Genomic DNA, 26,752 nt, shown 5'->3' with positions numbered 1-26,752 from the left:
AACAAAAAAAACCCAAATCCTCAAAAATAAACCCGAGGATCATGTAGAGCGGGTTAATACGAATCCGTTTGGTCGCTCATCCAAGTCGTTTCTTCAGTTTTCAAAGGGTTTTGTTACGTCACTGCCTTAAATATTTGTCTGAATAGTTACCAGAACCATGACCGAGCTGAAGAAGCCTCTTGAGATGAGAAATGTCTTCACTCTAAACAAAACCTTAGTCCAGTTGACGTAATTAATGTTCTTTTGCGATGGAACCGACCTGGACGACTGAGGGATTGCAGTTCTGTTTACTTTTGTTTTTGGTCGTGGTGCGTTTGGTCATCGTGCGTGATCTTAAAACCGTTTAACTCGATACGGTGACATCCCGAGTCCGCACGCAGACGCCTCCGTGAAGCTGAAGTCGAATCTGACCCCTGGCATGTAAACCGCTCCAAACAGGAAGTGCACAGGATGTCACAATCAAACCCTGAATGACCAGCGGAAACAGAACATTGTCCGAGTGGAACAATAAGATCAGACGCCAAACACGAGGGATTAAACATAGACTCTTATCTGATGCTAGCGGTAACAGAAGCGCAACGACAGGTAAACAAAATCTGAAAATGATGTTTAGAGGTCAGCAGAAGCTTAATGTGCCGAGGCTCCGGGCAAATTAAGTTATGGGGCGAATTTGGAGATGAGTTCTGACCACGAAGGGAAAGGTTTAGCAGGGAGCGGGCGCTTAGCAACGCTGTGAATCAAACCTGTTGCTAACGCTAACAGGAGCGACCTCGGGGAAAGAAGGACCTGATTTGTCTGTTATTAATGTTCATATCTTGATTTACAGACACAATAGTGAAATAAATAAAAACCCCAGGATCATGTAGAGGGTTAATACGAACATTTAAGACCAGAATGAGTCTGAAGCAACAGGGACAGAGAGAGGAGACAGTAAGAAAAAAACTCAAAATAAACTCAAAATAACATGATAATAATAAAAACTAAAAAAACCCAAAAACTAAAAAAAACCCCTAATAATAACAAAAAAGAAAATCAACAAAAAAAAAATCAAAATAACAGTTATTAAGGACACAGTTAAAAAAACAAACAACGAAAAATAAACTCAAAATAATAATAATAATAAAATAAAAAAACTACTAAAAATGACAAAAAAAAAGAAAATCAACAAAAAACCCTCAAAATAACCAAAAAATTATAATAAAAAAAAAAAAAAAAAAAATCAATAACCAAAAAAAAAAAAAAAAACACACAAAAAAACAAAACAACAATAACTCAAAATAAATAAATAAAGTTAAAAAATAAACTCAAAAATGAACCCCAGGATCATGTAGAGGGTTAATACGAACATTTAAGACCAAAACGACGAGTCTGACAGCAGCAGTTATAGAGTCGATGGTCACTTCCTGTTTGGAAAGTGTCGGCTAGCAGGTTAGCTACATCCATGAGCCAGTTTTCCCTGTTGGTCACATTGTACTTTCTGTTGAAATATTTAAATGGTAAACTCCCAGATGTCATACCTGATCATTATTATCAGTGACTAGACCCAAAATCTCACTGTATCACAACAAAACAACAAAAATCTGCATTTAAACAGTTTTAATCTCAGCTGCTTCATCTTTTTTTTTAAATATTATTGGACTATAGAAAGTTGTGATTTTGTGTAAAACCTAGAAATACCAGATACTAATCGCTGCTAAAACTAGACATTCATTTGAACAAGTATAAAATGGGAACAAAAATAAAATAGAATAGATTTGAACACATCCTTTCCTGAATAATTTAAGTGTAGGGGCTTTTATCTGTATCAGAACTAGGACAAATCTCTATTGTACTGTCTGAATGTTGTTGTTTTTTTATATATATATTATAGTTAGGAGTGGAGCGATATGCTAAAAAAATATCCCAATTCTTGCACATTTAGTATCTTTTCATTAATAATAAATAAAGTCATCCTCTTCTTTAAAAAGTTCACACTTCACTGTAATTGGTTAAATTCACGTGTCACTCAGAGCATTGCTGAGATTGACCAATAATATGAGGAGTGGGCGGGGAAAAATGGCTTTTTTGATCATAAAGCTGCGTTAAACAGAAAATCAGTGAATCGCAGTATGAAGATTTCACCAAAAAAGTATATTGTCAGTATCAGTTCATGTTTTTTTTGTTTTTTTTAATCACTATACTAGCAATTTCTTTGTTTTATTGATACAGGCGAACTCGATGAGAACACACGGGCTCTCTGTTTCATGTTTAAAATACAATACAAACAGAAAAATTAACTAAACAAAACAAATAAATATAAAACATTAAAAACAGAAGCAGGTGTGAGTATAAAACCATTTAAAACATTAAAAACAGAAGCAGGTGTACGTAAAAGTTCATATAAAACATTAAAAACAGGAGCAGGTGTGAGTATAAAACCATTTAAAACATTAAAAACAGAAGCAGGTGTGAGTATAAAACCATTTAAAACATTAAAAACAGAAGCAGGTGTATGCAAAAGTTCATATAAAACATTAAAAACAGGAGCAGGTGTGAGTATAAATCCATTTAAAACATTAAAAACAGAAGCAGGTGTGTGTATAAAAGTTTGTTACCAGATTATTAAATTTTGATTCTGTCTCTAAAGTCTCCAGTTTTGCTTTTCCTTGGAGCGTTTTCCATTTTGTGTGAAGTAAAACAGCTAAAAGCCTCTTTCCCGTCTCAGTTTTGTCGCGGCTCGACTTTAGCCTCACGCATCATGTGATCTGAGATTAAATGTTCCAGTATCGATGATGTTTTGGCAGTTTTTTAAAGTAATCCCTCATAGTCAGTGATGGACAACCACTTTTTCATAGAGATACAGTGATGGGTCAAGTATCAACCCTTTTCTTCGCATGGAAATTTAGTTTTAAACCTCGCACTAGTCATGGTCCAATATTAAGACAATTGTTAGACCCACTTTGTCCATCAGAAATATAAAAAATAAATCCAGAACCAATATAGTTATGTAAATCAGGCTGCATACAGTTGACCTAATTTAAGTATTAGTTCTGAGTGTCTTCCATTTTAATTAAATACACATAAATGATTGGAATTCTATGATGCATTCTGTCTGTGTATGGGAATATAATGATTACAAGTCATTAGTACCCGCCTTTACCCGTCTGTACCCCCGGGTTTGATGGATTAAAGTCGCATTAAACCTTATTTTGGTGCATTCCCACTGGGAGCAGCCTCTCCGCGGTGGCTTCCTTCAAAATCAATTGGAATTCTGGACTGAACCATTTGCGCTGTCTAGAGGGGAGGACGTGACATTTTACACGTTAGAAATCATTTATAATTCGTGTTTTTAAGTTTCACGGGAGCATTAACAGTTTTAGATTCTACTGTAAAAACGTTATAATGTTCTAATAATAAAACTGCTCTGATTTATATGAACTCATTTTAAAAAGTGGTTGAGTCCCCCCCGCGCGGAGCTTTGGTACAGTCCGGTCAAGCTGTTAGGGACGCGGATCATTTTTTCCCCGAATTTTATTCTGTTTGCTCCGGGAATTTGAGGTTTTTTACGGACTGTTACCAAAACCGCGGACTTTATTAAGCTGCCTAAATTTTCTCCGGGCTTTTAAACTCTTCCCAAACACGGCGTGCGCACTTTTGTCCCGTTAAATCGTGAGAGTTTTGAGTTTGTTCCAGTTGTACGTGATGCCTGTAAACGGCGGGGGGCTGCTGTCTCTGCGGTTCGCCACCCGGATCTTCTCTGTAAGTAAAAAAAACAACAAACAAAACTCATAAAACTCACCCCCGCTCTGGGATTTCAGCTTCTCTCTGTGGTTATGTGGATATTGTGACTTTTTGTGGAGTTTTGTTGAGTTTTAATGGTGTTTTTTTCCCCTGTTGATCCTGATGCACCTGCCGCGAGCTCAGGGCACGAGCGCCACCAGACACGCGCGTGCACGTCAGACTTTATTTAAGATAAAAAAAACAATTGAAATAAATCTGCACATATCTGACTTAAACTGACTCATTTAAACAAACTACGGCCCAGGGAACATGAACAAATTATGTTAAAATGTCAAAGTTTTTCTGCTGTTTGTTTAACTGAAATGTAATAAATTAATTATTCATTTAATTCATGCGTTTGGAAAACAATTTAATGTCGTATTTACATATATATATATCCTGGCCCAGCCCACCTCTCAAATTTTAGCCCCCACTGAGACCCATGTGTCAAAAAGTTTGCCCACCCCGGGTTTAAGTGAGTCAGTTTAAGTGAATTTAAATGAATCAGTTTGAATGAGTCAGTTTGAATGAGTCAGTGAACAGTTTTCCTCTTGTGATACTGGGAATCAGGAATAATAATGGGTGATTACTTCTGTTACTACTAGTGCAGTTACTTATTTACTACTACTAGGCTTGTACCACTACTGAAGTAAAAGTACAGGTACCAGGGCAAAAAATACCTGTTTTACTTTGTACTCTTTCAGTACACTTTTTAAGTATTTTGCACAGATTTTCAGCCTTATTTAGAAAATGAAGTGATTTTGATACAGATTTGTGTTTTTCTGTGTTTTTTCCTCGTTTTATTTGTATTTCTTAGTCAAACTATGAATGTGCTAAAATGTAGTGAAGTGAAAGTATCCACTTTACCTTTGTACTTTACTACTTGTACTTTGTTACAATCCACAGTTGGTGTGAACAGTACACAAATATAATACATTTCTTTCTTACAAAGGTACAAAACATTCTGTAACAGTTTCATTTCTCATAATCAGGTGATACATTTTGGTCAAGGTCACATTTCTCGCCTCCACAGGAGTAAAAACTCCCACTCAGGATTTTAAAACACTGGTGTCATCTCAGTTTGTTTGACTCTGTGTTTGATTCTGTGTCGAGTTTTGCTGCACGCCGCCTTTAACCCGACTGTATCTGTAAACAACAGTAAAGATCTACAGAACCATCCCCGCAAACCAACATCGACTACTACTAAAACTACTAAAACTACTAATACTACTACTAATACTACTATTACTACTAATACTACTATTACTATTATTACTACTATTACTACTATTACTACTATTACTACTACTACTAAAGTTAAATGTTTTTACTAGAGTGGCAGTGAAATGATGACCTTAGCTGTGTGTTCAGTACTTCATAGGCCAAAAGGAAAAAACACAACAAAACGTAGGAGCAAAGTGTTTTGACCCAGACTCATTTCTTATTTCTTTTTCTTATCCTCCACTGATGATTATCGTAGATCAGAGGAGCTCAGACTTTTTCAGTATGTGAGCTACTGAATGTGAAAATCCCCGCAGCCCCACGCTCTCATTCGTCGCCTTCGAGGGACAACACTCGCTCTATCAGCGACGATAGGATCCGACGCTTTAGGGTTAAGCTAAGTCGCGCTTGTTTCTGCAGCGTCCATGATGTGACCCAGGGTCAGGTGTCATCTGACTGTCCTGTGTATTAGTCATGTGACTGGATGACGGGACGTGATCTACACAAAATGCCTTAGATCGACTGGTAGATCACGATGGACGTAATGAACACCCCTGATGTAGATTGTCCACAGTTGTGTCGGCTCTAGTAACTGACTCAAGACTTAATCATGTCCCAAATATTGTTATGGATTAAATGAGTTGTTTTTTTCTGCCTGTAGCTGCAGTAAGAGCTGTTATCTCAATATGAAGCCATTTTGAATTCCTTTTATCCAGTGAAAATGACTGTCGTGTTGTAATCAGACTGTATTTATCCTCTATAACCACAGGCTGCACACGCCGAGCTGCTTGTACTTGTGCTTTGTGTCCAGCGGAGGGCGCAGTCACACCGCATTTCCAGTCATCTTTTTGGCTCTGCGGTGTTTTTGGGGTTAAGTAGCTCCAGGTTTGTTATGGCCGTGCCCCTCCCACAGCTCCTTTTAGCATGAACATTTAAGAGAGTCACATTTAATTTAAGACTGATGCGCTAAAAGTTCAAATATATTGGTCCACCTGTAGTTTTGCAGCAGGTAGAGGGTCGATTTTGATCATTTTCCCTCCTTTCTCTATGACATAAATGTAGGGATAACTCTGCAAAAAGCTAATTATGGCCCGATATATGGATCTGTAAACGTTTCTGATTTCACTGAAGAATCGTGAGGTTTAAATCTTTGGGATAACTGTACACGGATAAAGAAGTGGTCCTGTCAGATCTCATCACAGCACATGTTTAGTGTGAGCTAAAAAGGTCCCACCCTGAGGCCCTGGGCTGAGTCACGGTGCAGCCGGAGCAGTGAGCCCGGCCCCGTGGGGAGGCTGCTGTGTGGGGCTCAAACGAGTCCAACCAGCGCGATAATCAGGACTAGGAGACTTTAAATTAATGCAGTTTAAACTAATACACTCTACTGCTCAGTATTGTCTAAATCTGTGGGTTTCACATCGACTAGTGGCTCCAAAGAAAAGAGTTGGCTTTGCGAGTGTCACCAGATCTATAACAGGACTATTCCAGGCCTCATCAGGGCTAAACCAGGACTAAAATCATTTCCACTTTAGTTCTAGTTGAGAAATTATCCAGAGGGAGACAAAATGAGGCAAATCCACAAGAGACGTTTGAGTAACTGCTGCTGTCGAGTCTTTATTTGCGTGATATTTAAAGTCTCCACTGCTAAAATAATTGTTTGTTGCAGCTCTAGCGTTGGAGGGTGCGGGTGGTGCAGGGGGGTGGGGGTGGTGTTTATGTCCCAGAATGCTGTGCACTCATTAGTCCGTGTGGTTACGTAAGACCCCACGCTCCCTCCTCTTATACACGCGAACAAACGCTAAGCCTCAAGGAACTGCATCCACATGTTCAGAGCGAGGACGGAGGAGGCACAGCGACATGATCTCTGTGCTCATTAGTCACTCCACACTCACTGGTGATTAGCCGCTACCATAGCCACAGCTGTCCCGGGGCAGGCTGACAGAAGCGAGGCTGCCGATCTGCACCTTTGGCCCCTCCGCTCAGGTGAAGTGTCCCGCGGGGCCCCAAAACCAGATATTCGTGCAGATTCTGTGTGAAATGCGCTTAAAAAACCTGCCTGTAAGCACAAATATCTACGTCCATGTATGCGTGTCGTCCCACCACCTTAACGGACAGATCTGATTCTTAAAGCCCGTCCCACCTGCGGTCCGGCCCCTCCCGCCCCCTGCTCCCGGGGTCCGCTCCGCGAGGAGAGGGGGGGATTTGTGAATGTAGGCCAGCGCGCTCTTACGTCAGGCCGGGGCAGCTGCCGAGGCCAGGGCTGTCGCTGCGCTCCAGCTGTGCAACTATGGTCCACCGCCCCCTGCCCCCAGAGACCAGCCAGAGCAGACCACGAGACACAAGCCCACTGCCCCCAGAGCCAGACCAGAGGAGACCAGAGGACAGCAGAGGACAGCAGGAGACGCTGAGGGAGACCAGAGGCGACATGAAGACTGTCCTCAGCCTGCATCGAAAATGGGCCCACGCCGTCAAGACCATCCGGATCCTGCAGGGCCTCGTGAGTCACCTGCCCCCGCCACAAACACAGGGTTCAGGCTGGACCTCCTCCCGCTCCTCCTCCTCCTCCTCCTGCTCCTCCTCTGGACGTCAGGAGTCTTTAGGAGCACTTTCACACTTAGTGGCGTTTTCTCGTGTTGATCAATCGTCTTTATTGCTGTGTTTTTAGTTCTAGTAGTACTTTTTTGGAGTGGTTGCTAATGGATACGGTTGTATTTTTTAGACTTTTCCTCCATCCTTTAACGCTTTTGGCTCATTTCGTTCGTTACACCAGACCGATGGTGAATGTACAGATGTTGGTTTGTGTACTGTTATGTCACTTTATTACTGCGACTCAAATGGCCGGTGTGGGGGCGAACAGCGTTGCGCTCAGGTGAGGTTTGAACCGGTGACCTTCTCCGCCACAGCTGACCCAGTTTTATTATGAATTCCGATGAACTTTTGCTTGTCTGCCGCTCGACAAAAAAGCAAAAAGCGTTGACTCGTTGGCTCCACAGTCTGGCGTAAAGCAGGGGGACGAGCTCAGGTGGTCAGTCCCAAATTAGGTGAAATTGAATGAAGCAAAACAAAACTGCAGTTATGTTTTTGATGAGAAAATCACATTATAACATAAATAAACAGCCTGACATTGGCCCTTTAAGATGTGAATTGTTTGTAATAATCTGCTTCTTTAACCCCGTGATCCTCGGCTTATCTTTCATTACTTTACTCATTAAAAATTACTTTGTACTAGGGTTGAAGTGGACTAAAGAAATCCCTGATGGAACAAAGTCACGTCCTGCCAATCGACTAAAAAAGGGGGCGTGGCAAAAGCCAAACTGTGCTCACGAGAACTACACCTGCGGGCGGAGTTCATGCAAAAACTACTATTTATGTAGGAAAAAATGCATTTGATTTAATTTGAAAGAGAGATTGAACTTGTGTTGTTTGTGTGTCGACAGAACCCGGTGACGGAGGAGATCGTGTGGGAGCAGTACACAGTCACACTGCACAGGGTGAGTACATCAGCTCTGTTTACTACTACTACTACTACTACTACTACTACTACTACTACTACTACTACTACTACTGCTATTACTACTGCTTCTACTGCTGTATTTTCTTTGCAAAACTGTGTGATTTGGAGTATTTTAGTTGTATTACAATAAGATTTGAGGCAAATTATGGCAAATTATTGTTTCTTTCTGCTATTTACCTGCTGCAGCTCATGTCTTTTAACAAAATCGTGGTTCACTGGGATTATCTTGCATTATTGTTACTGTGCGAGTGGCATTAAATAGTTTCAGTACTATCGTTTATCGCGGTATCTCTCTGTAGCAATATATCGCGCTTCAGAACTGTCCGAACCCGCATTTCTAACACTAATAGAACCAGTGGGATTAATCTACCTGACTCTGCGCACAGATATGTTTGCTTTAGTTTTTATAATCCCTTACATCTGCGTGTGGGAAATCTCAAAAGTCCTACCTGTCGTATCATTTTACACGTATAAACTGTAAAACGCTGAGCTCTTTGGGTTTATTCTTATAACTTTTGACACGTCACATATAGAGACGTGACCAGAGTTTATGTTTGCACGTGGAGAACAATGTGTAATCTCTGTCGTCCAGGGCTAATCCAGAGTAAAAGAGAAATTCTCAATCGTAACTGGACAAAAAGTTGAAGGAGTGAAGACGTTCGGCTGCTCGTCCAACACGCTGCTTCTTCAGTTCTGGTCAGATTACTGCTAGACACTGCCTTGACCTACATTTCACGTCACCAAACGGAAACTGTGAACAGGTGCGTTAGCTTCAGTGTCGTTAGCGCCTCCTTCAGACAGATATAAGGCAGTGTCCAGCAGGAATCTGACCACAACTGAAGAAGAAGCGTGTTGGATGAGCAGTCAAACGTCTTCACTCCTACAACTTTTTGTCCAGTGACAGATTTTAATTTTTCTTTTATTATGTGTAGAACAACGTTGCCATATTTTCTTCCTCGTCTGTACATTTGGCACAGACGTGAAAGGTTAAGAGCAGCTGTAGTTAAAACACTTTTCCACAAAGACAAGCCAATAATTAGATCTGATCTTTGGTGCGTACAAAAGGTCGTCTTTAGAATTTCAATCTGAAACATGTTCGCTTTCTTTTCTGTCTTTGCTGCATCAGTTTGCCCTTTTTTTTTCGGTCATTTTCCTCATCAAAACCTGCACAAGTGTGAACAATTAGAAAAGCAGAAATCCGATTACTCACATCCAGAAATCAGAAAACGATCAGATCTTTGGTGTACATAGACTTTGAATACAGAGAACACTTGAAACTTTATACTTCATAATGAGGAGAGGCTCAGTATTAACGTAAATAATCAGAGCTAAAGTTGAAAATGATGAAAGAAGTACTGGTGCGTTTGCTCCCTGTTCCATTCCGTGTCCGTACACTTTAATAAAGAGCTGGTGTTGTTCCTCTGTGAGTGAAACATCTGCGCGGCCTGGAGCTGTGCGGCTTTTTTAATACAGATGGAGGGATAAAAACAGATCTGTGCTTTTAATCTCATCAGCCCAGTGGAGCAGGTATAGAGCCCGGCGGAGCAGACAGAGGGAGCGCACAGGGGGACGGGCACAGGGGGACGGGCACAGGGGGACGGGCACAGGGGGACGGGCACAGGGGGACGGGCACAGGGGGACGGGCACAGGGGGACGGGCACAGGGGGACGGGCACAGGGGGACGGGCACAGAGGAGAGAGTGCAGAGGGAGTACACAGTGGGAGCATTCAGGGGGAGTGCACAGAGGGAGGGCACAGAGGGAGCGCACAGAGGGAACGCACAGAGGAGAGAGTGCAGAGGGAGCACACAGGGGGACGGGCACAGAGGGAGCGCACAGAGGGAGCACACGGGGACGGGCACAGAGGAGAGAGTGCACAGGGAGTACACAGGGACCACAAGGAGAGCACACACAGGGAGTACGTGGGGAACACACAGACATCATGTGGGGCTACACACTTCTACGCTTTTCACACCCTACTGCGGCTTTGTGGGTTTAAACTACAGACTCTGCAGGTTTTCCAGAGAAGACCCTGTTGGGACTGTTTAAATATGACCGCTCGGATAGTCCTGCTTGAGTCCCGAGTCCCGGCTGTAGGGAGACAGGTCACAGTCCTCACTCTGAACATATGGGATCACTGCCCTGGGTACTTTTCCACAGACTCACTACTTTGTCCTTTGTGTCCTTTATTTGGAACAAGGTTAGACCAACGAAAAGTTTACACTGTGACTAAACTGATTCAGAGCTGCTGAGAAGTAAATACCAAGACTCTACTGTAGTACTGGCTGTTATCAGTTGGCGTAGGGCGTAGGGCGTAGGGCATAGGGTAAAGTACTGGCCGGCAACCAAAACAGTCAGGTCACCGTAGTGTTTTAGGTCATTGTTTTAACAGCAGCACAGTAGAGTTGTAAAGATGTAAAGGTGTACTCTTGTGTTTTGCAGGATCCTAAGATGGGCTTTGGGATCGCAGTGTCCGGGGGGCGGGACAACCCCAACGAAGAGACGGGGGAGACGTCCATCATCGTGTCAGATGTCCTACAGGGCGGCCCTGCAGACGGGCTGATTTTGTGAGTTTACAAAGACGATAGAAAATCCAGTTTGACACGTAGTTATTGTGTTTGTGATGCTTTGGATGTAAATGTGTACTTTTATTACACACTTGGCACATTGTGAGCATTTAGTACAAATAGTGCACTAAGATAAATGATATTTTGTGAAGAGAAATGCTGTGAAATCACTCGATGGACTATGGCTGACGTCTTTTTAAACCCTCGTGTCCTTCTGTCTCTTGTTTAGTGAGAACGACCGTGTGATTATGGTGAATGCCACACCCATGGACGGAGTGGCTCACACCTTCGCTGTGCAGACTCTCCGGAAATGTGGCAAAGTGGCCAAAATGGTAAGTGCATTTGATAAATTTACTCGCAGTTTTTATCCAATAGAATACAATAATGTCTCATCCTACTGTTATAACAAAACACGACCACGTTAAAGGCGGCGTGTGCATCATTATAACACGTGTCTCTGTCTCAGATGGTGAAGCGTCCCCGTAAAATCCCAAACATGATGATCCACTCTCCGGCTCCAGATGACCGCGTCTTTAACACAGACTACACAGAGGAATACCCCTACGACGGGGACCGCCGGAGCGTCTACAGCGGCTATGACCACGCCCCAGAGAGAGACCACCGGGACCGCGACTCGGGCTTCCAAACCCACGACAGAGACCACGACCGCGGGCGCAGCACCGAGAGGGACCTGGGGGACGACCGGCCGTACAGGAGGGACGGCAGCAGGGGGCGCACTCTGGAGCCCGAGCGCAGCCCCGACCGGAGATACGGCAGCGACCGCACCCTGAACCGAGGCTACAGCCCAGAGCGCAGGTGTGTGTCACGGCCTAAAGGGGGGGCTATAGCGTCTGCGGTCTGGAGGAAAGGAGAGAGAGAAGGACAAGGGTTTGAGCTAATCAAAAACAGAAAACATTTATTTATTTAGCTTTTTTCTTGCTTCATATTTTTGATTTGTTGAATGAGGTGTGTCCACAAACCTTAGAAGTCGATGTAAATCTCAGGACTCTGACGTTGACCCTGCGTTTCCCGTCCCGACAGGAGACACAGAGACTACAGCCCGGATCGACGTTACAAAAGCGACCGCAACCTGGATCGCGACTACAGCCCCGACAGGCGTCACCGCGACGACCGGGATCACAGCCCCGACCGGCGTTTCCGCAGCGAACGAGCGTTGAACAGAGAGAGCCCGGACAGAGGGCGCTACAGGCGGGACAGCCACAGCCCCGTCAGAGGCCGCGCCCCCAGCAGGGAAAGGCTGGACCGCTCACCCTCCCCGCCGTCGCTGCCCATCCCTCTGCCCCGCCCACCGCCGCGGGAGCACGAGCCTCTGGAGAAACCGCTCCACGTCCTGCTGCTCAAGAACAAGCCCAACGAAGGTCAGTAACGTCTGCGTGCGAAGAGGCGGTGGGCCCAGAGCATCTGTCTGCTTTATTTTGTGAAAACGAAAATGCTGAACATTCGCACGTAACAAAGCTGTAAACTTTTGTGTCAGTTTTAATCCAGCAAGATGTGACGGCGCTATTAAAACATCCGCACACAAACTCATTATTCTGTTGGTTTCCTTGTGTTGCGGACGCTTTTGGTGTTGGTTATTATGTTTATAAAGTTGCTGTGAACGACGGGTCCAGTGTAAAGATTTTTAACAGCTCCACGGTAGAGACGCACAATGCAAGTATCAGTATTTATATCAGTATTTACAGTTTTATACCGTCTTTGCTCGTGGGTGGGGTTTGTGTCGGCACGAGAATATTTCCAGATGCTCTTGGTTGATAGCAGAGGATACGTCACGCTTTGCTATAGCGATTAAAAAAAAAGAAAAAAGTAGCTCATTACCAAAAAAGCGTTTCAGATTAAGCTCCTCCCACAGTGGAGATCTGTCAACTGCGCCAAAAATACTTAAAAGCCGTTAGTACAGAGGGGAGAAGATTTCATGAGACAAACGACGGTGAGACAGTGAGAATAATGATCTTGTTTAGATTTGCGTTGAAAAAATTGGGCTTAAGTTTTGTCGAGTTGGAGTTGTAGTTACAAAAAGCTGTGACAGGGAAAATGCTAAATAAAGTAAATAAAAAACGGGGAACTGAGCCGCATAGTTGACGTCAAAATCTCATCTGGTTTTGTTTATTGTAGAAATTGTGTCTCAACTTTTAACTTTTCACCATGTTCACCTCTAAAAAAAAAACGTACCTGGGGTTGTATTTCACTGCGTTGTCTCAGAAATCACTGTAATCGCTGTAGCTCTGACTGAAGGAGTTTTACTCTTTTGCTATAATAAAATGAACATTAAATGAGAAAAGTGCAGGTTAGTTCAAGTTAAATCTGTCAACTTTGGCTTTTGCTCTGGATCAGACCTGGACAACTGAGGAATTACACAGACATCTTAATTTTATGATGATTATTTATGTTTTGATTTGTTGTATTGTGATTTTAACGTCCGTCTTATTCTGTAACACACTTTGAATTGTCCTGTACAAATAAACTTACGTTGCTTAACCGTTGCATCCCGTGGCTTTCAGAGTATGGACTTCGTCTGGGCAGCCAGCTGTTCATCAAAGAGATGACCAGCACAGGACTGGCCAGTCGAGACGGAAACCTGCAGGAGGGAGACATCATTCTGAAGGTGACACTTCCTCACACGAACTCTAGGGGGAGCCTGCTGTTTTAGTTTCACTTTTGCTCAAATTGGACTGGTGTTTTTCAAGATTTACCTGGTTATTGAACACGACACAGCTTAAAAGCGCAGGTTTTGGACACTTGTACAGTCATATGAGGATCACAGTATTCAAACACTTGTGAATTACCCATTTTATTTGTGTTATAATGTTCTGTTTTTTAATAATCAAATGTATTAATTTAAAGGGCCCATATTACACTATTTTCTGAGCTATTTTATAATGTTTTCTCATCAAAAACAGACCTGGAGTTGTGTTTTTTTGTTTCATTCGCACAATGATTGAATTGTTTAACACACAAAACCTGCATATTTAGACTTCTAGTTCTTCTCTCAAACTGAAAACACTCTGTTCCACCTTGTGATGTCATCATGTGGTGATACAGGAAGTGCGTTTTGAAACTCCACACACTCTCACTAGAATCATTTGGATGATTTCTGCCCTAAAATTTCAAATCTCTACTGAACTAAAGGTAAAATGTAGCTGTTAACTTGTAAAACTACCACTTGATGACATCACAAGGTGGAACAGAGCGTTTTGAGCTTTGAAGATGTTACTCAAACATGTGTAAATCAAACAAAACACAACTCCAGGTCTGTTTTTGAGGAGGAAACAGCATTAGAACATGGATTAAAGCATTTTGTATGTGCATTTTGTGTAATATAAGACCTTTATGTTAAATCAGATGTATAAATAGTTGATAGCGAGTCGTAGTTTATAGAGTTTTAATGTGTTTTTGTTTCTCACTTGAACCCGCGCTCAGATTAACGGCACCGTCACGGAGAACCTGTCCCTGAGCGACGCGGGGAAGCTGATCGAGAAGTCCCGAGGACGACTGCAGCTGGTCGTACAGAGAGACCGCAGCCAGGTCCTCGTCCGAGTGCCTCCCATGGTGGACAGCGACTCGGAGCTGGACGGTGAGCGGGGGAGCAGGGAGGACGCGTACTGACCCCACAACCTCTGATCGTGATGGGCCACAGATGGGACTGGGCTGAGGGGTCGCTGTGAGCTCATGTAGATGGAGGCACTGCTGTGTCTGAAGTGCAGTACTGGTATCTGGGGGTGGTTTTTTGCAGTGGTTCTTAATTTGCGTTTTGTTGGGGCTGTTTCGGTCATACTCGGGGAGTTTTTGAGCAACTTCTGGTGATGGTTTACTCTTGGAATAATCCAGATTTGGGGTGGACAATATTGACAAAAATATTTTTCTCTGTTCAGACAGTAATTTTGAGACTAAGTGCAGACGTGCTCACTTGATTCCGCGTGATGTTTTTGTCTTTTTTTATCTCATTTTAATAGTTTCAATTAGTTTTAAATAGACTCTACTCAATAGAGCTGCAGGTTTTAGAAATATGAAGTACAGGGTTAGCACTTTTTATGCAGAATAAGACCTCATGGACACACAGGGAGGGCATCTGACACACACTGAGAACATGTTTGTACAGATTTAAACTACAAGGTTAGCTGTTTTTATGCAGAATAAGACAAAGTTTAAATTGCAACTTCCCAATAACATTCTAATTTTGCTAATATCCAAAACACCAATCCCGATGTCTATTTTTCGAGGTCTTTCTAGCACTTTTAGTCCCATTTTAGACCTGGTTTCAATCCTCTGCAGTTCCCATATCGACCTGTTTTAAGCTGGTTTAGTCCTGCTTTCGAGCTCGTTCAGTCTTTTAATTCCTTCCTCTTCGCCTATTCAGAGACCGTTTTGTAAGTATTTAAGGAGGGAGCCACAAAGGAGCGCTGATCCTGGTTTGAACCCTATTTTGTGTCACTAGAGAACAGTCTGTCCAATCAGAGCAGCGGCGGCTTAAAGGGAGTGACTGGAGAGCGCATTCTAATAGCCACATGTTGTAACTTGTTTGAAAGAGCAGATACATAATCAGACAACCTGTTTTATCCAACAGGAAATACAATAGTGCTCCTCTGACTTCATATTCCACCTGTTTTCTTAACTTCACCATTTGTACAAATAAAAAATCAAATACGAAACCTTATGTGGCTATACTTTTTGTACTGGTGCATGATTATATTTTAAAAAACATAAAATAGAAACCCTCTCGTGTCCCCCGTTAAAGCGTTACGCTGTGGGGTTGACACTGAGTCCCATCTCGAGGCACCTTGGTTTTTTTATACCTGGTTTTGATGTCACATGACCCGAGGGAGCGCTGTCATTGGTGGGCTCGGCTGAAGCGGTGTGACTGGATCGTTGGGCGGAGGGGGGGGGTGACCCACATTTGTGTTTTTGTGTTCACACAGGGCCCCGGGACGCGTCGTATTTAATCCAGCCCGTAATCCCACCACTGGAGCACACACAATGTCATTCACTTCAAATCTACTCAATGGCTTGGTGAATATGCTAGCCTGGGAGCCTTGTGTGTCTGTCACCTCCAGCAGTTGTTCAAATGAGCTTTATCCTGTTTTGAATATGAACTGGCTCGTTATAACTTGTCTGTAGTAACACAAAATTCTGTATAATTTGTCTTAAAATTAAAATGTACAGTAACTTTTGGACTATTGAGTGCACCCGAGTATAAGCCACACCCACTAAATTAGAAAAAATACATTTTGTACGTATATAAGCCGCACTTGAATATAAACCACACGTTACAAATATGTTGTAACACGAGATATTTACACAGGAAGACAGTACACAGAGATTTTTGAGTTTTAATTTAAGTTTTGTTTTTTTTCAAACTGCCTGAAAATATGTTAATCACAAATCAAAATGGTGATTACACAAGTGACCGCGTGGTTATTTACATACTGTGAATACAAAGAAGTTAACAAAATGACCGAACGAGGCTAGCGTATATAAATTCGAAAGTTATACTCAAAACTCTAAACTACACACGGTCATTATAAGTTCTGAACACAATATCACAAAATACACAGAATACTTGCATCTAAGGGACGCACGCTATAATTCAGACATTAAGACAGTCCGAGACACAGCCGACGCACGTAACGTTGTGCACCCGTGTAAAATAATCATCTGCGTGTCGGCGGCGCACTGGTGTACACTCGCGCTCCCTCTAGTGGTGCAACAAGGGATAACAACAATTAAGAACAACTAAACTAAACCAATAATACAACAGAACAAACATACTACAGCTTTAGAAAATAAAACGGCACCAACACGAGCCATCTGCTTTTATTTCCTCTGAAAGATTTTGTCGTCTTTTCACATCGACTAAATTCTTCCCGCCGTTGATTCTTTGATGCCAAACTTACGTGCGGTGGCTCCATTTCCTTCTTTGACGCCAGATCTATTGGCTTTAACTTAAAAGACGCAGAAAATGACGGTTCAAAATCAAAACTAGCGGTATTCTTAAGCGCATGAACTTTCCTCACGTCTGTCTCACTTTTGCGTTTACTGCTAGAGAGCGCCCCCCGGTGACCGTTAGCCAGTAAAAATCTATAAATTAGCCGCACCGTTGTATAAGTCGCAGGGTTCAAAGCGTGGGAAAAAAGTAGCGGCTTATAGTCCAAAATCTACGGTAATTGTAATGTGAAACCAGTAGAATTATACTAAAGGCTGAGTGGCTTAAATTAAAGACGTTTTATCTGTTTTTTTTTCCTTTTATATACCGTGAAAAGCAGAATTGGTTCATTTTAAACGTTATTCTTCACTTACATTATGCATTACAAACATCTTACTTATTCACCACGATGCGTTTCTAAGCTCGTTTCACTACTTTCAGAGTTTTACCTTTGACGGCAAAGCTTACAACAACTAGCATGCTAACACACACTTCCTGATTACCTCAAGAGCTGCTTATACAATGTATCTGTACTGAGGCGAGACGCATTTAGCTTAAAATAACTTGAAAACATCAGGTACAGGGCCTTTAATAATAATTTTTCTGGTAATTTTGCGTTATTATAGGTGCTTAAACTTATTTATCTCCATTTAACTTTAATAAAATCCTGCAGAACATTCCAGATAAAGGCAGAACGTCTCCATATTGGTGAACCTCCACAGCGGATAAATCTAATATTGCACTTTTAATCCAGATGCCCATCCAAACCCATCCTCTCACAGCTGTAAACAGACGTGACATACACTGACATTTGTGCTCGTGTGTTGCAGATATCTCTGAAATCGAGTCCTATCGTTCGTACTCGCCACAGGACGACAGGAGGGGGCAGCACTCGGACCTGTCCTCTCACTCCTCCAACGAGAGGCTGCGGGACAAGCCCAGGTACAGGACACTCACACCAGAGCCCGCGGTCAGACGCAGCTTTAACGCAACATCTGGAGTTTAGAATTTTATAACTTTCAGACTGAGACGTTACAGCTTGGGCCTCGTTTCAAATAGTTCACATCATAGCTCCCAACTCCTTTACCTTTGGAGTTACCTCACGTGGTCAACTATAAAAGACCCAGGCGGATAGGAGAACGAGCTTCAGCTGCGTCTGGATAATCCGACCGTCCCACGAGCGACGGAACAACAGACAAGTCACGTGACCGTACAGCTGTTTAATAAAAAACTCCAAACACCCACAACAAGGACGAAAATAAGCCTTCACGTTCTCCTCTATAGTTTTTATTTTAATCTATAAACTCTAGTGTAATTTACTCCTGAGCTCTGACAGTTTCGGGATTAGACAAGCAAACTATGGACTGAAATAAAGTGAGTACAGTAGTTTTTTAATGCAGCAGCGGGACAGATTTGGTGAAGATGTGCAGTTTTGATGATGATTAGGTGATTAAAGCTGCGTAATTTGATTGACAGAAAGCTGCAAATTTACCTAGTTTGGAATAAATTTGCCAAAAAATTACTGAACAGTAGGTTATTCTATTTAAACGTCTGGTTTAGTAGTGAAAAAAGTGGATTTAGTGTTTAATTCCACTTTAATGCAGAGGTCCACAGCCGATCCTCTGTCAGAAACATGTAGTTTGGAGCAAATGGACGACTTTTACAGTTTATTTGTGTTAAATGGCACTGATCAATCACTTATATTTATAGTAACTTCTTTTCACCTGAGCATTTCTTGGTCCGTTTTCCAGAGAGGAGCCAGTGAACCGACTCGCCAAAATGGGGGCCATGGCGACGCCGTTCAGAACTCCTGACGACAAAGTCCCTGTGCCGGCCGAGAGGGAGGAGCCTCGAGCAGACACGCCTCCAGGTAGAGCCAGGACGGTAGACCCAGGACGGTGGTAGATGCAGGACGGTAGAGGGTAGACGCTGGACGGTAGAGGGTGGACGCAGGACGGTAGAGGGTGGACGCAGGACGGTAGAGGGTAGACGCTGGACGGTAGAGGGTGGACGCAGGACGGTAGAGGGTGGACGCAGGACGGTAGAGGGTAGACGCTGGACGGTAGAGGGTAGACGCTGGACGGTAGAGGGTAGACGCTGGACGGTAGAGGGTAGACGCTGGACGGTAGAGGGTAGACGCTGGACGGTAGACGCAGGACGGTAGAGGGTAGACGCTGGACGGTAGAGGGTAGACGCTGGACGGTAGACGCTGGACGGTAGACGCAGGACGGTAGACGCAGGACGGTAGACGGTAGAGGGTAGACGCAGGACGGTAGAGGGTAGACGCTGGACGGCAGAGGGTAGACGCTGGACGGCAGAGGGTAGACGCTGGACGGCAGAGGGTAGACGCTGGACGGCAGAGGGTAGACGCTGGACGGCAGAGGGTAGACGCTGGACGGCAGAGGGTAGACGCTGGACGGCAGAGGGTAGACGCTGGACGGCAGAGGGTAGACGCGGGACGGCAGAGGGTAGACGCGGGACGGCAGAGGGTAGACGCGGGACGGCAGAGGGTAGACGCGGGACGGCAGAGGGTAGACGCGGGACGGCAGAGGGTAAACGCAGGACGGTAGATGGTAGACACAGGACCACCACAAGACGACAATAGGCGCATAGACCAAGACTACACCAGGACTAGTCCAGGACCAAGCCATAGCGTGACCGCAAACTCGGCGTGTAACTGGTCTGCTTCTGTGTTTCAGTCGTAGCACCAAAGGTCACCGCTCCAAAGGTCCGTGCTTCGGCCAAAGTTCCTCTGAAGGCCAGTGCAGAGGACCAAGACATATATGGGTGAGATATTATGTTATTTTAATGTTGCTCTGAGTGACTTTTCTACTTCTGTCTCCATGAAACTTGTAAAACCTGAATAAAACCTGCACGCATCGTTGGTGTGAGTGGGGCTTTCATCTTCTCACATCTAACCAACCTGCCCGTCTCTAAGTTTATTGCCATATTGTGCAAGATTCCAGGCAAAGTAATAACATCTAGTAAAAAAAATGTCCACAGTGCACCTTTAAAATGAAGCAGCTGTCTGGAGTTGTATGTATAAATGGAGCTGTGGGGTCACACTCCTTTAGTCCATGTCTTTACACACTCTGTGGCGTTGACAGACCCAACACGGTGATGGTCCACTTCGTCAAAGGAGACAGCGTTGGTCTGAGGCTGGCGGGAGGCAACGACGTGGGCATCTTCATCGCAGGAGTGCAGGAGGACAGTGCCGCCGAGCAGGAGGGGCTGCGCATGGGGGACCAGATCATGAAGGTCGGGCTGTGGGCTCCTTTGGCTCGACACTCGCAGTGATGTCATTTTGCAGAGTTTGAGGTGTGACGTGTGATGTGTGTTACTGCAGGTGAACAGCATGGACTTCAGAGGGATGGTGCGAGAAGATGCTGTTCTCTATCTGCTCGAGATTCCCAAAGGAGAGGAAGTTATTATTTTGGCTCAAAGCAAACCTGAAGGTATTTATCAATGACCAATAATAGCAGAAAAAATGAATTTCTACAGCATATGACCGGTTAGAATCATAACTTCATATAGTTAACACCTATCCATCCATTTTCTTCTGCTAATCTGGGGCCTGCAGTCTAAGCAAGGACTCCTTAGACTTCCACACCCCAGACACTTCCTCCAACTCCTCCTCCTCCATACCCTAAGGCAGGGGTGTCAAACTTAATTTCACCGAGGGCCACATGAGCAAAATGGGCCAGATGTAACTGTAAAACCTTATAAATATAACTGATTTAATGTGAAATAAACGTAACTGCTTTTTGAACTTGTTACTTGACTACAAACATTGCAAATGCGTTTAGATGTAAAAAAATATGACTAACTCCGTGTCTCCTGATAAACTGACATTTTAAGACGTCATACGTTTTAATTAACCTTGTCGCGGGCCACATAAAATGACGTGGCGGGCTGCATTTTGCCCCCGGGCCTTGAGTTTGACACATGTGCCCTAAGGTGTTCCCAGGCCAGAGAGACATGGTCCCTCCTAGTTAACATTATATTTAAGAATTTACTACCAAAATCTACCCTTTACTAACCTTAAAAATATACTTTTCCGCAGTTTGGCTTTTTTATGGCATTCATAATTTACTTCCTGGTTGGATGTGAGCAGCAGATGTGACATAAGATCAGATTGTCCCTGCGTTTGTTTGTTGATGACGGGGATAGAGGGATTTAATTTTACATTTCAACGCTACTTCCTAAAGCTTAAACTTTTTTGTTCAACTCACAAAACTGCCACATAACTGATGAAAAACTATAATGTCTGTGTAAATCCCCATGAGGCAGTGTCCCACCAGCACTCGACCAGAACTATATCTACACCCTAAAACTTTTGTTGTGTTGACAGAATTAACTTTAGCTTAGCACGTGGATGTGAATGTGAATGTGGTTGTGAAGCTGAAAAAATCCAAGGAACTCTTATGTAGAAAAATTACAAGTTCTTTATTAAGACATGGACCAGCCTACACGTTTCGACAACTAAGTGTCTTCATCGGGGCTTAAGAGTAAATCTTGCTAAGTGCTAAGCTAAATCTGTTATTTCATGATCAGTGGCCTTATCTTTGAAGAGCACCTGTGTCTTACATCCCTCTGTCCAACTCACTAGAGCCTCACTGAAGCACTCACCTTATCTTCTGGTTTTATTGCAGAATTCAGTTTCTTTTGCTCTGTAAAACTCTTATAAATATTTACTACATGTGCTGTCCCACTGAATAAAATATTGATCAGAAAAACTTGTGAAACTCGTTGACATGGACTGAAACCTGTTGTTGTTTTCCAGTGTACGAGGACATTCTGGAGTCTGGTCGGGGCGACTCTTTCTTCATCAGGACACACTTTGAGTATGAGAAGGAGGCTCCTCAGAGTCTGCCCTTCTCCAGAGGGGAGATCTTTAAAGTGACCGACACCCTGTACGACGGGAAACTGGGCCACTGGCTGGCCATCCGCACAGACAAAGACAACCAGCTGCTGGAGAAAGGCATCATCCCCAACAAGAGCAGGTCTGTACTGAGCTCTGCCACTACAGCGATGAATAGTCCACAATAAAGTGTCTCGAGACCAGCTCTTCAGAGGCAATTTTGATACTAAGGAACAGACTCCTTGCTCAATACCAATGTTTATACCACAGTGACAAGCAACATTAAATAATAGGACTTTCTTTTCTACTCCCATGTGGCCTTATATCTATGTAATCCGTCTGTACTTGTTCTGATCACTCCAAAGATACTCAGGAAAGGTTCATTTCTGTCCTGCGAATGTGACTTTTTGAGTATTTTAGACAGAGACGAGTGATATTTTGCTGTTTGAAATGTGATTGTGATGACATTGGCAGCTCTTGTGTTTCCAAAAGTCCATTCTAACCACTCGTCTGTTTGTTTTAGGGCGGAGCAGATGGCCAACGTCCAGAACGCAGCCCGGGCCGCCTCTGGAAATGACCGGGGGGACTTCTGGAGGCTCCGGGGTCAAAGGGCAGCCAAGAAGAAGGATCTGCGCAAGAGCCGCGAAGACCTGAGCGCGACGCCGGTCACGACACGCTTCCCTGCCTACGAGAGAGTGGTGCTGCGGGAAGGTACACTGCAGACACAAGTGACACGAGCAGTGCCTTTATATACTCACGTTATTGTAATGTTTATATTTCAGCTGGGTTCAGGAGGCCCGTGGTCATTTTTGGGCCCATTTCAGACGCCGTGAACAACAAACTGGCCACAGATTTACCCGATGAGTTTGTCATTGCGAGTAAGTCCCTTCTATCTTTCTTTCTTTCTTTCTTTTTCTATTCACCTTGTGCCAGATGTTACCGCGGGCGCCGCCATCGTCATTTGGGTTGTATTATTTTGTTTGGAGCTGTCGATCTTGACAGTAAATCTGTTCTCTCGGGACTACAGAGCCGTTTTGAAGCTTCCCAGAGAATCGACGCAGTGTTGACTTGTTGCACAAAAACATTGAACATTTGACACAAACCAAACTACTTTATATAATATTTTAGCGTCAAAACGTTTCTAAAATATTCCTTTGAAGCGCAACCATAAAGAAAGCGCCGTTTAGTTGCATTTACAGAAAAATTAGGCGGCGCCGGATAAGGTCGATATCTTTATTTACACAGGGGAACTCAATGAGACACTTAAACTCTCTTTTACATGGGGGCCCTGTTTTAAAATGCAATAAAAGCAGAAAAACAAAAATCAAACAAGTATACAAGTCCATATAAAACATTAAAAACAGATGCAAGTGTGTGTATAAAAAAATAGATAGTCTAGGCCAGTGGTACTTTTTATATTTACAGAATCGAAGATAATACTTGTACTTACTTATAATAGGTGTGTAAGTTTCAGTGTCGTTAGCTTCTCCCTTCAGACAGATATACGGCAGTGTCCAGCAGTAATCTGACCAGAACTGAAGAACTTTTTGTCTTATTCTATTCATTTTGTTCATTTTGTCCTTTTGTTTTTCCAGAAACTGAGCCCAAAGACGCTGGAAGTGAAAAGTCTTCAGGTGTTGTGAGGCTAAACACCATCCGACAAATCATCGAACAGGTAAAACGTTTGAATTTGACTCATGTTTAAAGAGTAAAGTCCTCATTAAAGAGACGGCGTGTATTTTAAATTTACAAGACATGTTCAAATCAAATATGGCTAATTTCTGATGACTCTAATGCTGATTTATGCTTCATTACAAAAACACTGGACATGATGGGCAGGACAAGTTGTTTTTGTTATAATTTGGTGTTTTGGTTAAAGACGGTTATCCAATCAGAAAGCAGAAAGTGTCTCGTTTGTGTTGCCAGTTTGAATTTTGGAGGCTCTGAGTTTTCAAACATACATATACTGAGAATGAGAGTGTCTCTGTCTGCAGGTTAAGGCTCTGGCACTCGTATAAATATATAAATTGTATCTTCTAGTTTGCTGTGTCAGGTTATGTAACATCACCTGTGTCACGTGTGGATAAAAGTGAATTGGATTATACTTTTTCATGTCGTACTCTCTGTGTAATCCCTCAGTCGTCCAGGTCTCATTCATAGTAAAAGACAAAAGTAAAAGGCAAAACTAAACTCTACAGGAGTAATCTGACCAGAACTGAACTTGGATGAGCAGCGCATTGTCTTCAATTCTACAACTTTCTGTCGAGTTTACAGATTTTACTTTTGTCTTTTACTCGTCCTCTCACGTTAAAATGAGACCTGGTGTCCTCATCTGTGGACGACACATTTTGGATTGTTTAGGCCACAGTGCAAATTTTTAGAAGAACAGCAACAAGAGAATGTTCAATTTGGAATATTTCTAAGAGTTTAGAATATTATTATTTTTTTTTTTATTTATTTTTATTTTATGTTTTAATATTTTATTGTATTTTAATTTATTTTTTATTTTATTCATTTTTTATTAAATTATATCGACTTTTTATTATTATTTTTTCTATTGTATTTTAATTTATTTAATTTTAATTTATTTTTATTTTATGTTTTAATTAAACTTTTTTATTTTATTTTATATTTTTTATTGTATTTTAATTATTTTTTTTATTTTATTCATTTATTTTTATTAAATTTTATTTGTATGTTTATTTTTATTATTATTATTTTTATTGTATTTTAATTTATTTAATTTATTTTATTTTTATTTAAAGGCATATATCTTCCTGCACCTGTCAGCAGCACAAATGAGACACATTGTTCCTAGAGGCACAATTGTTTCTCATTTTGTTTTTTACACAAAATGCCTGTGTTCTAGCACTTAATAGTTCTGCAGGAGCTCGGGTGTCAGGAGGCTATAATCCTGACACTCTGACGCTCACCATGTCCCCTTGTTTGTGGCGTTCAGGACCGACACGCTCTGCTGGATGTGACTCCCAAAGCGGTGGACACCCTGAACTACACCCAGTGGTATCCCATCGTGGTGTTTCTCAACCCGGACAGCAAACAGGGCGTCAAGACCATGAGGAACCGCCTGGTACCGGGATCCAACCGCAGCGCTCGCAAGCTCTACGACCAAGCCGTGAGACTGAAGAAGACCTGCTCGCACCTCTTCACAGGTCTGTCCCCACGTACATTAAACCGCACGTAACTGTCCATAAACGTCTCATCCAAGTTCGTCGTACCAAACCTTCTGCTTGTCACATAATGATTAAACCGTGTTACAGACACCATTGACCTGAACAGTGCCAACGACGCTTGGTACGGCAGCGTGAAGGACTCCATCAGAGAACAGCAGGACAGAGCCGTGTGGGTGTGTGAGAGCAAGGTGAGACGACACGGACTCCAGGGGTTTTCAACGAGGCCACACACACCTTTGACAACTATAGAGCACTGTCCTTTAAACACATCCACATGAAAACGCCATCGTCAGAATGAATATGGGGACGTTAAGAGACAGTAGCTCAGCTGGTAGCGCGTTTGTCCACTGATCTGAAGGTTGACGGTTAAAATCCTGCTCTTTTTGGTTTGTAAAATGTCCTGGTTTCTGTGTAGACTCTGCACACCTGACTGGGCGACAGGTGCGTTGGTCTGAAAGGTCAAGAAAACTCGTCTCACTCTTGATACACTTTTATTCTCACAACGTTTCGGTCCCTCTGAAACGTTGTCAGAATAAAAGGGAAAGAGTGAGACATTGAGCGGGAGTTTTCTTGACCTTTCAGACCAGGTTTGTAAAATGTCACTTCGCTTTAAATTTGTCAGTAAATGAAGCTAAGATTGTTCAAAATACTGAAGTACTCAAGTCCCATAACACAGTGTCTCAGTTGGTAGAGCGTTTGTCCACTGATGTAAAGGTTGGCGATGCGATTCCAGCTCCCTCAGATGAATGCTGTTGGGGTGGGTTAAGCGTCTTGCCCATAGACACAAAATTTATTAAGAAGAAACAACCATTTTTTTCACGTTCTATCAAGTTCTGACATCATGACCTAAACAGTGATGTCCTCCCACAGTCTAACACACTTTACATATTACATTTTTGTTATAATATCGTCATTCTTATACTTCATACTTTAACTTCTATAATCACAGTTATTGATTTATTGATAAGCCTGTGTTCTGGATCCATTAGCTCCTGGTTTTCACTGATGCTTCATATAGATTGGTCACGTATAAACTACAGACACATATTAGAACTTCAAACACGGCGCACAAAGTCGACTCAATGCGTTCGTCCCCCCCTGTCCGCAGCTGGACGGCGCCGAGGAGGACCTGGATCTCCACGACGACCGCATGTCCTACCTGTCGGCCATGAGCGCGGACTACCTGAGCATGGACAGCCGTCTGACCAGCGACTACGACGACACGGCGGACGAGGGCGGGGCTTACACGGACAACGAGCTGGACGAGCCTCTGGAGGAGCCTCAGCCCGTGTCTGCGATCGGACGCTCCTCTGAGCCCGTGCTGCCCGAGGAGGTCAGTGTGCACCTCCACTCACCTCATACTGGACAGAGTCTAGAACAGGGGTGGAAAACTCATTCTCACCGAGGGCCACATCAGCAAAATGGCCGCTATGAAGGGCCAGATGTGACTGTACGGCAGAGTAAAAGTCACTAAATGTAACCGAATGTCGACGTAGATTGTACCGACCGCGCATCATAACACAAAAAACACACAGGTCTTTCTCCTCAAAGCACAAACTTGTATTCACCTTCACTTTTCTTCCTTCCAACTTCCTTCCACGCCGACAATTTTCCTCTTCATGAACATTTTGTGATGATTATTTGCAAATATTTCTCACTTCATTTCTCTCACTTGCAGGGAAAGTCTCATTAGTTTATTGTCA

General features: G+C 43.1%; 1 protein-coding gene across 3 annotated transcripts in view; it reads left to right on the top strand.

The window, feature by feature from the left end:
• The window catches only part of tjp2a (tight junction protein 2a (zona occludens 2)), a 53,088-nt gene that overhangs the window by 18,460 nt on the left and 7,876 nt on the right, over positions 1-26,752 (top strand). For 2 of the 3 annotated variants that reach the window (XM_055225601.1, XM_033975994.2), the window contains exons 3-21: positions 8,418-8,471; positions 10,935-11,059; positions 11,289-11,391; positions 11,526-11,875; positions 12,101-12,438; positions 13,579-13,682; positions 14,498-14,651; positions 17,828-17,939; positions 18,749-18,867; positions 19,697-19,784; positions 20,105-20,255; positions 20,344-20,452; positions 21,781-22,000; positions 22,382-22,569; positions 22,641-22,736; positions 23,454-23,533; positions 24,818-25,028; positions 25,137-25,237; positions 26,158-26,382. In XM_055225601.1, coding sequence (XP_055081576.1) covers positions 8,418-8,471; positions 10,935-11,059; positions 11,289-11,391; positions 11,526-11,875; positions 12,101-12,438; positions 13,579-13,682; positions 14,498-14,651; positions 17,828-17,939; positions 18,749-18,867; positions 19,697-19,784; positions 20,105-20,255; positions 20,344-20,452; positions 21,781-22,000; positions 22,382-22,569; positions 22,641-22,736; positions 23,454-23,533; positions 24,818-25,028; positions 25,137-25,237; positions 26,158-26,382 — 2,928 coding nt within the window. Of the gene's footprint in view, positions 1-3,526; positions 3,739-8,417; positions 8,472-10,934; positions 11,060-11,288; positions 11,392-11,525; positions 11,876-12,100; positions 12,439-13,578; positions 13,683-14,497; positions 14,652-17,827; positions 17,940-18,748; positions 18,868-19,696; positions 19,785-20,104; positions 20,256-20,343; positions 20,453-21,780; positions 22,001-22,381; positions 22,570-22,640; positions 22,737-23,453; positions 23,534-24,817; positions 25,029-25,136; positions 25,238-26,157; positions 26,383-26,752 lie in introns of those variants that run through there. The other variant, XM_033975991.2, reaches the window with a different exon arrangement.

The sequence above is a fragment of the Periophthalmus magnuspinnatus genome, chromosome 12, assembly GCF_009829125.3.
Source record: "Periophthalmus magnuspinnatus isolate fPerMag1 chromosome 12, fPerMag1.2.pri, whole genome shotgun sequence".
Taxonomy (NCBI): domain Eukaryota; kingdom Metazoa; phylum Chordata; class Actinopteri; order Gobiiformes; family Gobiidae; genus Periophthalmus; species Periophthalmus magnuspinnatus.
Note: the sequence above shows the minus strand (reverse complement) of the source record. Positions and strands in the feature narration are given on the sequence as shown.